The sequence below is a fragment of the Dunckerocampus dactyliophorus genome, chromosome 7 (genome assembly GCF_027744805.1).
Source record: "Dunckerocampus dactyliophorus isolate RoL2022-P2 chromosome 7, RoL_Ddac_1.1, whole genome shotgun sequence".
In the NCBI taxonomy this organism is placed as follows: Eukaryota; Metazoa; Chordata; class Actinopteri; order Syngnathiformes; family Syngnathidae; genus Dunckerocampus; species Dunckerocampus dactyliophorus.
Window position 1 is genome coordinate 30467583 of NC_072825.1, and position 17794 is coordinate 30485376.

At 41.2% G+C, this 17794-nt stretch overlaps 1 protein-coding gene across 1 annotated transcript in view; it reads left to right on the forward strand.

Moving 5' to 3' along the window:
• The window catches only part of LOC129184764 (potassium/sodium hyperpolarization-activated cyclic nucleotide-gated channel 2), a 38406-nt gene that overhangs the window by 9144 nt on the left and 11468 nt on the right, over positions 1–17794 (forward strand). Inside the window, exons 2-8 of the mRNA XM_054781038.1 lie at positions 9346–9552; positions 9814–10027; positions 13715–13876; positions 14450–14668; positions 15439–15585; positions 15656–15896; positions 15963–16127. Of these exons, the coding sequence (XP_054637013.1) occupies positions 9346–9552; positions 9814–10027; positions 13715–13876; positions 14450–14668; positions 15439–15585; positions 15656–15896; positions 15963–16127 (1355 nt within the window). The remainder of the gene's footprint in view (positions 1–9345; positions 9553–9813; positions 10028–13714; positions 13877–14449; positions 14669–15438; positions 15586–15655; positions 15897–15962; positions 16128–17794) is intronic.

Below are 17794 nucleotides of genomic sequence, written 5' to 3' on the forward strand. Positions count from 1 at the left end.
CAATTAGGACTTTTTCTTGTTCTATTACAACTTTTCCTCTTCATATTCTGACTTTATTCTTGTCAAATTACTGCTATTTTTAAGTTTTCTTGTTAAATTCTATTTTTAGAATGTGCTATAGACCAATAGCTGCTGCGGGCCGCACTTTGGACACCCCTCTCTATTAGACTTATTTGGGTGATGTTTTGCGGGAGAAATAAAAAGCTTTGGCTTTTGGCGATTGTGTACGCGTGTTTAAAGTACTACGCTAACTCCACCCCTGCCATCCATGCGTCCGTGTGTTTGCGCGACAGGGTTGACAGCAGAGCCAGACATGATGGCGGCAGACAGGAAGCAATCACAGCTCACGAAGGAATCAGTGATGTCAGTGAGGTGAATGTGGAGTGTGACGCCAGCTGAGCAGATCCATGCAGGTCACCGCTTCACCTGTTCAACACACCGCTAGGATGACCACCTGCTGAACACCTTTGATTGCATTTGCAATTCCAATGAGCGACTGTGTGCACTTTAACAACACACACACACACATGCACGCAACTCCACGTACAATTTGTGCGTTCCTTTGCTCCAGTTTTTTTTCTTCGTTTTCCAAAGAGAGCTGCAACACTTGATTGATAATGGAGTGCACTACCTGGCTGCAACCAGCAGAGGCGCCGTCGATTCATTCCTGGCTGCTTTGCTATCTAAAGAAGTAGAACATAATGTATGCTATGGGAAGGCAACACCAGCATGGAAACAGGTGTTCAGAACATTCACAGAGACCAATTCAGCCATCCTTTTAGAAATATTCTCGCAACAGTACAACTTTCTTAACCTGGTATTATGACATAAGTCCTAAAAAATATCATTTTGTCATTTTTTACAACTATTCTCTAAACATTACGACTCTATTTTTATGACGTTACTACTTTTTCCGTGATATTCTCATAACATGATCTTATTACAACAATATTACCCCCTTAGCAGCAACAACTGCAATCAAGCGTTTGTGATAACTTGCAATGAGTCTCTTCCAGCGCTGGGGAGGAATTTTGCACAATTGTTGTCATTCAGCCACATTGGAGGCTTTTCCTTTTTAAGGTCATGCCACAGCATCTCAATAGGATTCAGGTCAGGACTTGGACTAGACCACTGCTATACACTGTATATCTATACTCAGCTTTTTCTCATGAAATGACTACTACAGTATTCTCAAATCAGCTTTTTCTATATAGCATAATGCTGATCATGTACATTTTTCACATTTTTCAGACTTTGTCATAACAATTGTTCTTGTTTTTCTCATGGTATTTCGACTTTGTTGTGACTTTTTTTAAATTATTGTTTTTCTCTGACAAAATTAGTTGTCATTTTTCTCACGGAATTTAAACTTTATGTCGGAAAATTGCATTTTTTCCCCAAAATATTCCAACTTGATTCTCATAACTGCTTTTTCTCATATAATGACTTTGTCCTCGTGAAATTATGCAATTTTTGCTTCATATTTCAACTTCACTGTTGTAAATACCTCGTATTTATTATAATTTACACAATTTGATCTCATAACAGCTTTTTTCTCAAAATGTTATGTAAAGATAACTTTTTTCTTTTATTCTTGTAGTTTTTCTAGTACAAATCTGACTGTATTGACCTAAAATGTAATTTTTTTCAATTATATGAAATCGATTCTCATGCTTTTTTCCTCATCAAAGTCCCACTTAATCTCGTAAAATTAATTGTTCTCACACTGTTGCAACTTTATTTTCATAACAGCACAACTTTTACTCTGAATATTTTCACTTTTAATTTGAAAAAAATAAGACCTTTTTCTCCTTTGAATCTATTTCATAATATTTCACAATATTACACCATTACATTTAAGCAGCATTTCATCTCATAACTGCTTTTTTCTCCTAATATTACTTAACTGGGAGAGCGCAAACCTCTGCCAAGCGCCGTAGTTCCCCCATATTGTGATTTGCACCATAAATATTAGTCCAACATTTATTTATCTATATATTTAGATTCATCGACCATGAAAACATACCATGGAAGGTTTTAAATGACTTAAGGAATGCTAACAATGCTAACATGCTAATGTGCTAATGTTAGCATGCTAACACCTAGCATAAAGTGTCTACCTATAAGTGTGTTTAAGTGTTTGTATAAGTGCTTACCTTTGAAAATGCTAAAAATGTATAACTAGGTTATCATGCTAACATGCTAACGTTACCATGCTAACACCCAGCATAAAGTGTTTACCCATGAAAATGCTAAAAATGCTACTATGCTAATATTAGCATGGTAGCCATGTTAACGTTAGCATGCTAACACCTAGCATGATAGTGGTAAGTGTCTATCTATATGTCTACCCATGAAAATAGAAAAAAATGCTTGTATGCTAACATTAGCATGCTAGCATTGCTAGCATGCTAAAATTAGCATGATAACACCGAGCATGATAGTGGTGAGTGTTGATGTACAGGATATCTCTACCCATGAAAATAGGAAAAAAATGCTGCTATGCTAATGTTAGCATCCTACGCTTGGTTCTTGTAAAATTAACATGTTTTTCTCGTAAAAATCGGATGTTATTGACCTAAAATTGCATTTTTTAAACATTATATGCCAGTGATTCTCATAAATGCTTTTTTTCCTCACAATATTCTGACTTTATTCTTGTACCTTCACCAAATTCCAACACAGAGATTAGAACATGCCCTTGGCATTAAAGGAACTGCATTCAAATGCTTTCAGTCCAATTTGTCAAATTGCCTGCTGTTTGTATCCATTAGTAATAAAGAATCCAGGCACATGGCGTCCCACAGGGTTTTGTGCCAGGACCTGTATTGTTCATTTAAACCTTGAATGAACTGTGATGTAAGGGCTAAGCTACGTGGTCGTTCGTCTGCATTTGTCATGGGCACCGCTGAGGACTACAAAAAGGACAGATATGACCTGAGGAGGTCCATACGAGAGGCCAAAAGACAGTACAGACAGAAGCTGGAGGGCTACTATTCCACCTCAGACCCTCGGCAGATGTGGGCGGGGCTCCAGCCAAACGACACTTCCAGACGAGCTGAATGAGTTTTACCCCTGATGAGCAGAGAGGGTGGCTGGACTTGAGCACACAGGACTCACCTCTCATGGTGACATCAGCTGATGTGCGCAGGGTTCTGAACAAAACAAACCCACGAAAAGCAGCAGGGCCAGACAACATCTCAGGACGTGCACTTCGGGTTTGCTCATCAGAGCTAGCTGATGTGCTTGCTGACATATTTAACCTGTCGCTTGCACAAGCATCTGTACCGACCTGCTTTAAGTCCACCACCATAGTGCCCGTACCCAAGAAGAGCAACGTGACCTGCTTGAATGACTATCGCCCTATAGCACTCACTCCTATTGTAATGAAGTGCTTTGAAAGAATAGTCATGACCCACATCAAAAAGAGCATCCCGGCGGCAACTGTGGACCCTCTACAGTTTGCATATCGCCAGAACCCGTCCACGGATGATGCAGTCAACAGTTGACCGCATAGACCCCTGTTTATTGATGAGACTGAGGTGGAGAGGGTGAAAACCTTCAAGTTCCTTGGCACACACATCAGCGAGGACCTCACCTGGTCTCACAACACCCAACAAATTCTGAAGAAGTCCCAAAGGAGACTGTACTTCCTGAGAAGACTGAGGAAATTTGGCATGTCCTCCACAATCCTGAGTTGCTTCTACAGATGCACTATGGAAAGTGTCCTTACCGCCTCCATCACTGTTTGGTACGGTAACTGTACAACACGTGATAGGAAGGCACTCCAGCGGGTGATCAAGACCTCACAGAACATTGTTGGGGCAGCCCTCCCCTCACTGCAAGACATTTATAAAACTAGAGTCCTACGAAGAACACACAACCTCATCAAGGACAGCACACATCCACAACACTCATTATTCACACTCCTACCGTCAGGCAGACGCTACAGGAGTTTGAAGTCCAGGACCACAAGGCTGGCAAACAGCTTTTACCCACAGGCCATCAGGCTTCTCAACGAAGCACTCACACACGCCGCACGCAACACACACACACTCATAGCACTTTATTATTTATTTGTATTAATGTCTCTTCTGTTGTTGTTGCTTAATTTATTGGTATTTAAGATTGTTTATTGTATTATTATTTATTATTGGTTTCTTTTGTTCTTATTCATTTTCTTGTGTTTTCTTTCTTTTCTTGGGAGAATGAACACAACAAGAATTTCATTGCATAGTAGAACCACCTGTTTGACTGTGCATATGACAATAAAACTCTTCAATCTTGAAATCATTAGAAAAGCCTCCCTGAGCTTCCACTGCTGTGCACATGACACACACCTGTACTTACCTAAAGCTCATCAAACTACTCAGCTGTCCAAAAGCTTCTAACTTTTTATGATTAACTCATTCAATACCAAAGACGTATTTACACATTATTATTTACAAGTGTGACAGGATGGGACAGGATGTGTGTTGTGGTTGTGACAGGCGGACAAAATCATTTCCATGTCACGTAGCTGACGACCACCTTAACGAGCCACTTAACAAAGGTCCTGTCAAGGTCAGGAGTGAAGCTAGGGCATCGCTATGACAACAGCGGCACAATGATTCCTTCCTTGCATTGCTGTAGTAAAAGCCTTACAGGAGAAAGTGTGTGTGTGTGTGTGTGTGTGGGGGGGGGGGGGGGGGGGGGGGTGATGAGTCATACTTCATCTTCATCAGTCCAGTGGTCCAACCATGAGGTTGTGTTACCAAATTAGAGCTCAATAGCGATCGACCACAGAGCTTGAGTGTACTCTGGGAAAGGGAGTGTGTGTATGTGTGTGTGTGTGTGTATGTGTGTGTGTGTGTGTGTGTGTGTGTGTGTGTGTGTGTGTGTGTGAGAGAGAGGGAGGATGTGAGTGGTGGCAAGTCATTGATATGGGTTAAGGCGATGGATGAAGGGGATTGGGGGAGAGAGACCGAAGGAGGACAGAAGTCGTCTCTAGATGATTGGCTCGTCTCCTCTGTCATCCTTTAATCGCTTTCAACATTGCAGCGTCCCCACATTTTTATGACAGGGTTACGTCACTATGTCAGACCGCCCCAACACACACGTGCGCGCACACATGCACACATGCACACATGCGCACATGCACACACACATGCACACATGCATGCGACAGAGATGAGGCTGCCCGAGGTTCCTGATCATGTCTCTGCTGTCCTCTGCGGTCCTCCAACTTTATTGTACAATATAACACTACAACTTTGTTCCGCATGCTGTAAGTAGGGTCTTTTCATAATGTTGTGACTTTATTCTCATTCATTCTCATCCTCATTTATGTTAATACAGGTTGCTCATTAAGAGGATGACCAAAAAAACCAGGAGAATAATTGACTTTGGTGAATGTCACTTGTAATATTACTTTATTTTCCAAAACGTATTCTCATAATATTCTGAATGTATTCCTGCAAACATTTTTTCCTCTGTTATGGTAACATTACAACTTTTTCTTGTAAAATTGTGACTTTTTTTTGTAATTTTGTGGCTCTGTTCTCATTTTTCTCACAATACAGTAATCCCTCGTTTATCGCAGTTAATTGGCTCCAAGGTCAGGTCTCTGCGACGTTTTCCATGAAGTAGGATTCATTAAGTCTAAATGGAATATTTTTGTAGTTTTTATCATTATTAGAGCCCTCCACACATCAAATAACACCCCTACAGTCACCTTTACATTCCTATTACCCGATATAGTTGACATATTAATAAAAATAAGACATCTTAGACGTGAATGAGACGTAACATAAACTCACACGTTATCAATGCTAGCGTTCGTCCTGCAGTGGCTATTGTCTCATCAATGTAATGTTACTGACGAGTGACCAGTGTAGAATATATAATGTCGCTGTTTTTGGTTAAGGAGAGGCTCTTCAGTCGCTTTATTCACAAGCGGAGAACACATACTTTATGCGGTCAACATTCACACAGGAGCTGCTGTCGGCCACAACTCACACCAGTGGCTGGTACATATCACGTCTTCTGAATGTCTTGTAGTTGTATGTGCCAAGAGTACTTACAATTTATCTAAATATGCCTTTTTTATACTAACAATAGGCTATATTCCACCACAAAATAGCGAGCATTTATTAATTAATATTGGTCAAACTGCCATAGAGTGAGGGCGCAATGTTAGAGCAGCGATGCAGTAAAGGACGACTGGATTCAGACTTTATTGTCCTGAAATGATGACTTTTTTTCCCCAATATGACAACGCTATTCTCACAACATGATGACTTTTTTCTTGTAACGTTACGATTTGATTCTCATAATTTTTGGACATTTTTCTCACAATATTTTGAGGTCATTGTCATAAAATTACAACTTTTTTGTTGACTCCGTAGTTCCTTGCTAACTAACACAGTTACGCCACAAGTCTCATAAGTGTTAACACCAAACACGTTTTGATAGTTTTACAATACAGTAAGTCTAAATGCATATAAGTGAGGAGTGAAAGGGATAAATGAACATCTAAGGTTGCTTTTACTTGCATTGAAGACGTGCTTGTTGACAAAGATACGACTTGGCAGCGAGATCACCACCTTCTTTATCAAAATGCCGCCACTTGCAACTTTCTTGTGCTGTGTTGTATGCATTTCCAATTGTTTTCTGCATGTAAAACTATAAAAACGTGTTTTGTGTTCACATTTTTGGCTTCTTGGAGCGGATTCATTGTATTTACATTACTTATTATGTGGTTAGAGTACGTTTCGGTTAGAGCTGGGCCTTCTGGAACGGATTGATGACACTAACCGACACTAATCTGGATGTGCATATTGGGGTGCAACGATTCCGCAAATAAATGGAGGAACTCCATTACGACAAATAATGAAGGATTTTTTTTCTGCCTCGAGGAATCGCTTACATCACCCACGCAAGCACGAAGAAGGAAGCGAATGTTTGATGGTGCGGGAAGATTGAAGAGGTGAGAGAAAGGCGACGAAAGAGATGGAAAAAAAAATGTAAAAAAAAAAACAGACAGAAAATGTGGCTAAACCGCAAGTTGAACAACGTGACTTGTATCCGTTGTAACGCGGCACTTACATACCACAACCGCACATCTTATATGTTGCATCATCTCCTCACCAATGGAGCGGAAGATCCGAGACAAGGTCAAATTATCGTAGCGCAAATCAGTGCGATTAAGATGAATGTACCTTAATAACGTTAGCCGTGTGGAGGGCTAGCGTTCTCTTAATTATGACTACTGTTGAATTTGTGGCAGTTTATTACGACGGCAACGTGACTTCCTACAGGGTTTATTTCATCTGCAAAAACACAGTGCTGTGAGTTAAGATGCAAAATAAAAACATGAAAGCTCACTAGTCAGTAGCTGCTGATTTCTAGCAGACAATACTGTGTAATGGAACAAGGAAGTGCGTGTCTCACTCACTTAGTTACGAGTCGTGTGTTCCACTCCAGAAGGTGTCTTCATTTGACTTTGAACACTGCAAAAACTCTCATAAAGAACATTTGTCTTATTTCTAGTCAGCCTTATTTCTTATTTCTAGTCAATACTGTGTAATGCTGTGTAACGAGGAAGTGCGTGTCTCACTCACTTGGTTGCGAGTCGTGTGTTCCACTCCAGAAGGTGTCTTCATTTGACTTTGAACACTACAAAAACTCTCATAAAGAAGATTTGTCTTATTTCTAGTCAGCCTGTCTAAGTTTAGGATTTATAAATGCTCTGCTATTAACAGAATGTAATATGTCATTTAGTCTTAGTAAAGACCTCCTTTTCCAGTAAACAGCTCCAGTCTGGGATGGATAAATTCATCTACAACAGCACCATCATGTAGTCCATCAGACCCAAGCTCCGATGCACAATATCAATTTAAGAAATACAACGGTTCAATATCAAAAAAATTTAACCGAATGGTCTTTCCTTATTGAGAGAAATGTTTTATTTTATCTTGTGTATTTATTATTGCTCTTCAACCAAGCAAAAATATGTTTTTCTAATTACAGTAGACGCCCCTACAGCGTAAATAATCCGTTCCGAGAACCTTTATGTTATAGGGTTTTTATGTTATACAAAGCGTAAAATACATGTAAATAGCCTAATTCGTTCCAAGATCTTCCCAAACTCACCCCTTTGGCCACCAAATATGGTGGGAGAATATAAGAAAACATTTGCATAAACATAGTAGAGTAACATTCCAATATAAAATAAGGTAATAAATAAGATTACTGTAAATGAATAAAACTGAAAAACAAAAACAATCCTACCGTTCACGAGATGTCTTGATCAGGAGCACAAGTGGAGGCAGGAAGGAGGAGGAGGACTAGCCTGAGTCGAAACGCGACTCAAAGAGTCTAAGAGTCAGCTGGTCTCACAGACAAACGCACACGCACTACACGATAATGCTGTGTGCAAAACTTTATAATTTGTAACTTAACTTAATTGTTTAAGTTAGTTTCAGGGGGACTACGAAGAGGAAGGAGTTTGAAGGGACAAGCCTGTCTCTCACACAAACTCACGTATGTGCTGGATAACTCAGCCAATGAGATGATAGCGTAGGCGGTGCCCCGATAATCAGCCAATGAGATGATAGCGTAGGCGGTGCTCCGATAATCAGCCAATGAGATGAGAGCGTAGGCGGTGCCCCAAAAATCAGCCAATGACAGCGTGATGCGCCAGAAGGCGTCACCAAGTGTTAGTCTGAACTTGCACCGACTTGAGGCATTCATAAAGTTGACTGAAAAAAAACAAACTTGCACTGACTTGACGCTTTATGTTATATGGACTTTCTTCTGTAATACGATGCAAAAACTTTACATAAAGTGGAATTTACGTAAAAGGAGGTTTATGTTATGCGAGGTATTACTGTACTTGATTAGTGTTCCCTCGTTTATCGCCGTACACTTTATACACTTTACTCAGACAGGCATTAACATTTTCTCACATTTCTCTCTTGTTGAAACACTCTCAAAAAAAGTTCAAACCTTGGTTTGACTTTTAATGAACAACCTACAGGTCGGACACAAGAAATTATTAAGTCACTCACGCGTATTCCACAGTTGCAGTCCTCCTCCTTCAAACCGAAAATTCATTGGCAAGCTAGCAAGCAAGCAAGCTAGCAAGCAAGCTAGCAAGCAAGCTAGCGATGACACAGTCAGAGACACAAGGAGAATGGGCGACCATGTATGTCGACGTGGACTTTAGCAGGCACTTCTGAGTAATAAGAAGAACACGGTGGACCAGGGTGGCTCGTCAACATAAACGGGTGGTCGACTTAAACTTCTAAAAGTCATATAATGAAGAGTAATGGTATTTATGTGTAAAATGTGGTGGCCATGCAGGTTCTACTGGGACCTGCTAATGTTGCTGCTGATGATGGGCAACCTCATCATCCTCCCAGTGGGCATCACCTTCTTCCGAGACGAGAACACGGCGTCGTGGATCATCTTCAACGTGGTCTCTGATACGCTCTTCATGGTCGATCTGGTTCTCAACTTCCGCACCGGCATCGTGAAGGAGGACAGCACGGAGATATTGCTGGACCCCAGGTGAGTGTTGCTGGCAGTGTGTGGAATATGAATAGCCATGAATGGAAATGTGCTCTTCTGGTCTTCTGCTTCAAACAAGCCCATGTGAGAGATATGAAAAGGTGACGAGGAGCCAGCAGAAGAAGACCTTTTGTTCACGCTCCAGCCGTGGCCTGATGAATATTAATGACCTGCCAGGCCGATGCAGCCATCACATCCATAAAGCTTGGCCTGGCAGACGTGGAATGTCGCTGAGCCTTTGTGTGCTGTCGTGTGTTCCAGGGCCATCCGCCAGAACTACCTGAAGAGCTGGTTCCTCGTCGACTTTGTGTCGTCCATCCCGGTGGACTACATCTTCTTGATGGTGGACAGTCTGGACTCTGAGGTGTACAGGACGGCCAGGGCGCTGCGCATCGTCCGCTTCACCAAAATCCTCAGTTTGCTGCGTCTGCTTCGCCTCTCCAGACTCATACGATACATCCACCAGTGGGAGGAGGTGAGAGCGCCTCACACTGGGGACTTTGGGAAACACTGCTCTCTGTGATACCTTCCTTTCGGAGGGAACCATATTTGGTGACTTAAGTCACTAAGGGTATGCCTCACAAGGCAGAAGAATACATTTATTTGCTAAACTTCACAGAGGATGAGGTGTTAAATTGGAGGGAAGCTTATAAAAGTTATTGGAAGTATTTTTTAAAGTGAAATAATGACTTGGAGTGCTCAAGAAAGGGGAAAAAAACATATAGTATATACTGTAGATATAGTATATACATATAGTATATAGTATAGTAAACAAACAGTATAGTAACATATAGGTTCTATTGCTGCATTGTTGTGTTGTTAATAAATGACCATGTGGTCCACAAGACGGCAGGATCTGCATTTGAAGTATCACGAGTGGGCAGCCTCCAGCAGCTTTATCTACCTCTGCATGCGCTTTGAAACGGTTGTGCTTCAGCTGTCACCGTGAAAGTGATGTGCGTTACACATCTGACATTTATAAATCTCGCGTCCTACGAAGAACACACAACCTCATCAAGGACAGCACACATCCACAACACTCATTATTCACACTCCTACCGTCAGGCAGACGCTACAGGAGTTTGAAGTCCAGGACCACAAGGCTGGCAAACAGCTTTTACCCACAGGCCATCAGGCTTCTCAACGAAGCACTCACACACGCCGCACGCAACACACACTCATAGCACTTTATTATGTATTTATTCATTTATCTGTATTCATGTCTCTTCTGTTGTTGTTGCTTAATTTATTGGTATTTATGTTTCTTATGTTCTCATTCATTTTCTTGTGTTTTACTTTCTTTCTTTTTTTGGGAGAATGAACAGAACAAGAATTTCATTGCATAGTAGAACCACCTGTTTTACTGTGCACATGACAATAAAACTCTTGAATCTTGACTCTTGAATCTAATAGCGTCGTAACGGTTGAAATGATCATGAATTAGATTATGTTGAATGTTGAATGGTGATGAATTCTGACATTGTGTGTGAATACTGAAGAAATACCTTGAAAAAGTATGAAAGTCGAAATGCAGAATGAATGTAAGAGTAGTTTGGAAGCTGAGCTGAGCTTCCTGGAAAAACTTCTTCAACTCACTTGCCGTGTTTTCACCTGTGCGTTCTGGAAAAAAACATGTCTGGAGACTGGCCGACGCTGGTTATCTAGTGGATTGTGAGGCTAATTAGACCACCCTTGTTTCTCCAGTTTATTGTTCATTTTAATGCCTGATTAAGGTACCTTTATTTGGACAAATATAACAATGACAACAAAAATAGCTCATAAGAGTTACATTTTTTGGCACTCCAATGCTATAGCTAGTCACGTAAGAACTAGCATGGAAGTTGCTAGATATCAGCTCTTAAATGAAACTCTTATGAGGCACATTTGTTATCATTATATTTGTCCAAACAAATGTAGCTTTATTTGTAGCAGGCATTAATAGCGATCAATACACTGAGAAACAAGCGTGCTCTCATCATTTTTTCCATGACTGTACTGGTGAGTCTCTCGGCTACTCCACGTCTGTACTACAGCTGCACTATCGAAACCAAACCACTTCCTTATTACAGAGGTACCTCCCGTTTAGTCTACGCTTCTCCTCCGCCTTCAGCCATGCTCATTTTCTCTCTTTTGTTGTTTTGTTGTTTGCTCTGCTTTCTCTGCCACCTGAAATTGTATCATTAATTCAAGATTCAAGAGTTTTATTGTCATATGCATAGTAAAACAGGCAGTTATGCTATGCAATGAAATTCTTATGCTGTTCATTCTCCCAAGAAAAGAAAGAAAACACAAGAAAAAGAATAAGAACATCAGTGTGACGTTCTGCAGGACGGCAACGAGTGTTCCCTGTCCTGCGCTCTTATTTTGGCGGGCTGTGCCTTCTCCGGGGAGGAAGAGGCAGCCGCTTCTCACCTGGTGGCCGCGCACCTGCGGCCAATTAACATTTATGGCGGATAAAAGGCCAGCGCGTTCGAATGTTCGGCGCTGGTTCATTATTGATTTTGTCGTTACACTTCAAGCCATTGCTCCTCGTCTCCGCACGGGAGCTGTTACCTAAAGACCGGACTTACATGTACTTCTTAGTTCATGTTATTTCTCCCTCTGTCGCTTTTTGTTACTCCTTTTGTGCGCCATTAAATAACTTTTATTTTTTGCAAGCCATCGCCTCTTCTCTGCACACCGGGGGTCAAGCTTTCGACAGCTCAAACCAGAGCGAGACAATCAAACATATGTACTAATAAATTAAACAACAACAACGGAAGAGACATTAATACAGATAAATAATACAAATAAATAAATTAATACCGGTATGAGTCATTTTCTTATCACTGGAAGAATTTATACCGGTATATAAAAATTGTCGCCCAACCCTAAGCAATATACTGTGTGTTATAGACGTTATACACAGTAGGTGACCTTTCACGAGTACTGGGTACCATTTCATTTGTCCATTTGTTTTTAGCAGACTAAAAACAGCAGAAATTGAAATGTTGGAAACTCAAAATGCAGACTGAACTTTGTAATATATAAACCAATGGGGCTGCAGTCAACCAGAATTTACTATCTCCTCAGTTTCGACTAGAGCAACAACAATTAATTGATTAATTGATGGTTAGTCGATTACCCAATTAATCTACACCTATTTTGGTAAACATCCTTTGATTTCAGCCTCTCAAATGTGATGTGAAATGTCATCCGTGAAAGCAGACCTATTATCTTTGTGTTTGATAATCACACATATCAGGGATAAATCAAGTACATACAATACAATACAACCACTAACTGTTGGTGTTTGCTTCATATTCATTTGCTCCATCTGTGGCCTGACCAATTGCTCCATTAATTGAAACAACAAGCTTCAGATTAATCGACTAAGAACATGATCATGATTGTATTTGTTTTGTACATTTATTGTTTTACTCAAGCGATCTGACAAACATTTCCAATTTTTACTATTTAATATTATTTTAACAGAATATTCAAGCGGCGACCTGTTGTTTGTGCACTCATTGACTCAGTTCAAATCTTCTGTTTCTGAATCAAGAGACGGAAACTGAACCTGTGCTTTTTAAAAAATCCGATTCATCGATTAATCGATGTTTATTAAAATAATTGTTAGTTTCAGCCATAGTCTGGGTTGTGACAGTGACTTCTGTCTGACATTACAACATAACAACAACATGATGAATGCCTACATAGGAATTGAACCAGCAACCCTTGGGTTGGGAAGCAAGCAATCTACCACCTGAAGTTGCTGAAGAAAGTTGCCCATTCATTTTCAATGGGAACATTTTCACATAAAATATGAAATGTGGGAATATTTTGAAACGTCTGACTAGATAGCCACCTTGTCCTGAATGAGCTGAATATTGTGACATTGGATTGGTTTGAATTGGCTGAGACATGAAGGAGGAGTTAGCGGACAAAAAATGAGGCTTAATAATAACTAGATGATGCAATGTCAGTGGACATTGCATGTGAATGCTCAAGAGAAAGGAAGGAGGAGTTATCGGACAAGCAGACAAAGAAGTGGAGTAAATAGATGAAAAATGGTGCACGATTTTACTCTCGTGAGTTTTCACGTTTGGGAAATAACAGCCTCTCGCCTGCCGTTTAGGTCGATAAACCTGCCAGCTGTAATTCCAGCGTCTTTGCCCCACAGATCTTCCACATGACCTACGACCTCGCCAGCGCCATGGTGAGGATCGTCAATCTGATCGGCATGATGCTGCTGCTGTGCCACTGGGACGGGTGCCTGCAGTTCCTGGTCCCCATGCTGCAGGACTTCCCTCCTGACTGCTGGGTGTCCAAGAACCTGATGGTGGTGAGTGTCCTGATGCTGCCGTGTTATAGCGCGATATCTCACTCTGTTTGAACAGTCAACACACGGCATGTATGCCCCACGGCCAGGGGTTTTGTCTTATTTTTGTGTTATCTGTGTGTGTGCAGCTCCATGTTTGTTAATTGGCAACATGGAATAAAACCACCATCATCGCAAGGCACCGGTGCAGCACAAATAATACGCAAATGAATGAAAGAAAAGCTGAGTCAAGTCACAGCGGTTGCCCGAGTGACTGTTGCCTAGCAGGCGGATGCTGGGATTTTCCCTGGAGAAAGTCCCCTCCTGTGTTGGACCATCCACGTCTATAATTGGACACTGCTGCACACACACGCACATAATTTGCATTTAATGTGATCCCACATCATTGTCCTTTTATAGCCTATGTGGTTCGTTGGTTAAGTTTCCTGTTTAAACAAGATCCTTGCTGACAGATAAATTGCCCCCCTGTTGCATATTCTCAGCTGAGGGCCTGTGAGAGGGAAAAAAAAGCTCCTGCCTGGAATAGGAAAGTCTTGGTAATTAACGTCGCTTGTCGTCCTCTCCTCTGTGGCCCAGAACGACACATGGGGCGTGCAGTACTCGTACGCGCTTTTCAAAGCCATGAGCCATATGTTGTGCATCGGCTACGGCGCCCAGGCTCCGGAGGGCATGACCGACGTGTGGCTCACCATGCTCAGTATGATCGTGGGCGCCACCTGCTACGCCATGTTCATTGGACACGCCACCGCCCTCATTCAATCGCTGGACTCATCTCGGCGGCAGTACCAGGAGAAGGTGAGATTTGACACAAACAAAAACAAACAAATGTAAATATTAGTCAATGACAACACAACTGAACACAAAATGCAGTTTTCAAATGAAACTTTTTTATTATTAAGGGAGAACAAAATCCAAACCGACATGGCCCTGTGTGAAGAAGCGATTGCCCCCCTGTTAAAACATAACCTAACTGAGAAGAATTGAGATCTATCAGTGTGGAAAAGGTTATAAAGCCACTTCTAAAGCTTTGGGACTCCAGCCAACCACAGTGAGAGCCATTATCCACAAATGGCCAAAACATGGATGAAGGGGGCAAGCACTTTTTAACACCACTGTATATAAATCGATCATAAAATAAATAGAGTATTGGTTGTAAATAGTTCTAATGCCATTATTTAATATCATATATCACAACTAAAGTAATTCATGGAGAATTTCATAAATTAATGAATAATAATAATAATAAATGTTATTATTTCACTTTTTAATTATTTTATATCTCAATGTACACTTAATTGGGTTTATTTTTATTTAACTTTGGCATATTTATTTTTTATATTTTATTTTATTTTATTTTGGCCACATAGTTTTAAAAAATTGTGATCCTTCAGAGTGTCTAATAAAAAGGTTACTATTGAGAAAATATTGATCATGTTGAACATATGGCCAAGATCAATGTACAACTTCCAGAAAGCAACTCCAGAAACATGCTTCACTTGCAGGATGATGTGGAAACCTGCTGTCGTGCGTGCTGATACTTCAAGTGTCTGTGTGTCTTGCTGCAGTACAAGCAGGTGGAACAGTACATGTCCTTCCACAAGCTTCCTGCCGACGTGCGGCAAAAGATCCACGAGTACTACGAGCACCGCTTCCAGGGCAAAATGTTTGACGAGGAGAACATCCTGGGAGAACTCAGCGAGCCGCTCAAAGAGGTCAAACACATGAACACACAGAGCGCTCATCTTGCGTAGCGCCTTTCAGCTAATGTTTGTGTCTTTGCAGGAGATCGTGAGCTTTAACTGCCGCAGCCTGGTGGCCAACATGCCGCTGTTCGCCAACGCCGATCCCAACTTTGTGACCGCTGTGCTCACCAAGCTGCGCTTTGAAGTCTTCCAGCCGGCGGACTTCATCATCAGAGAGGGCACAGTGGGCAGGAAGATGTACTTTATTCAACATGGACGAGTCAGCGTGCTGACCAGGGGAAACAAGGAGACCAAACTAAGTGACGGCTCTTATTTTGGAGGTGACAAGAGTGATGCTACTTTTCGTAGTTGTGCTCAATGGTGATTCATCTCCCTTGCTTTCCCAGAAATCTGTTTGCTGACTCGAGGGCGGAGGACAGCCAGCGTGCGTGCAGATACATACTGTCGTCTGTACTCTCTGAGTGTGGACAGCTTCAACGAGGTGCTGGAGGAGCACCCCATGATGCGGCGGGCCTTTGAAACCGTCGCTGTGGACCGCTTGGACCGTATAGGTAATGCTAGTGCCAATTTTCTGCCGTCTAGAGAAGTGAATGGAGGTTTTGTTCCATTTTAATCTTGCAAGTGCGCATGCAATTACTCGTCCACATTGTGCTGAACTTATAAGGCGCTTTTGTCAAGCGTGTCCTTGGTGGAAAGGTCAGCGCACGCCTTTGTCGATGGTGAAAATTTTAAATACCAAAATGATGAAGCTTGCCCTCCATTGGACACACTGAAATACAACGGAATCTTTTTTTCTATAATAATCTGTTCCAGGGTCAAACTGTGGTCAGCCTCTGCCAAAGTGGAAAGATTGTGGTCTGAATAACACCATGGAGGATTTCTGATTTTTTTTTAATTGCATTGTCACATGTATGAACGTGAACCCTCAGCCATCATCACTTCATAATGTGTATGGCTTATTTCCAGCAGTCCTGTGTACCGTGTATGTGCATGGTGCTAACCATTAATAACTGGCAGGAGGCAGGCATTAATGAAATGTAAAATGATCCACAGTTCTACTGGTTAAAAAAAGGTAAGGTTACCCAAAACTGAAAAATAATGTATATTTCAGAATGATACAAAACAGCCCGTTTCAGGGGCCGCAAAATGGGTCAACAATTTGAAGCTGTTTAGCAGAAATGGAGGTTGATCAAGCCTTGGCAGTTGGTACAACTAAATCCAACAGGTGTTCCAAGTTCTAGAGGACTTACTACCTCCTCTGTCTGCATAAAAACAGTGTTCGGAACACACTGTGGCACTATACCCTCGTGAACATGAGTTGAACAGCATTGTACTCGGAAAAGTCATTTGTTGCTACAAAAATGGCAAAAAAAAATGGAATAACCAATGGAAGAGAGACAGAACATCTTAACACTTAGACGTGTAGCTTTTTCCTCCACAGAAATTGGAGTGTGCTAAAACTTTTGACCGTTGTGTGTGTGTGCATGAGCAAGCACACCGTGGCCTTTGACGTGGTGGATTATTTCTGTTATTCTATTTATTCCTGTTACGCAAGATGGCGGTTATCATGAACTCATTCAATCCCAGCCATTTTTCAAAAGACGCCTTCAGTACCGGCCAATTTTCACATTTGGAACTGAACTATGTGTGCGCACGCGTGTGTGCATGTACGCTTGCGTGCACACGTGTGCATGCGTTATAATTTCTCTGCAATGCATAACCTCCTGCACACTACACTCCTCCACGCTCTCTCATTTCCTCCTTCCTCTCAGGTGTGATGTTTTCCTTCACATTCAAGATTCAAGAGAGTTTTATTGTCATATGCACAGTAAAACAGGCAGTTATACTATGCAATGAAATTCTTATTCTGTTCATTCTCCCAAGAAAAGAAAGAAAACACAAGAAAGAATAAGAACATAAGAAGACATAAGAAACATAAATACCAATAAATACCAATACCAATACCAATAAGCAACAACAACAGAAGAGACATTAATACAAATAAATAATACATATAAATAAATAAATAAATAAATAATAAAGTGCTCTTGTGCAAAAAAAGGTGAAGGACGTATGAATACGTTGCTGGGATCGAGCGTTCGGGTTTATAAAAACGACTTTGGTAAATACGTCTTTGGTATTGAATGAGTTAACTGATGGGAGGAAGGTTTGCATCAATTGTGCTCTTGCATGAGCAAGTGTGCCGTGGATTATTTAG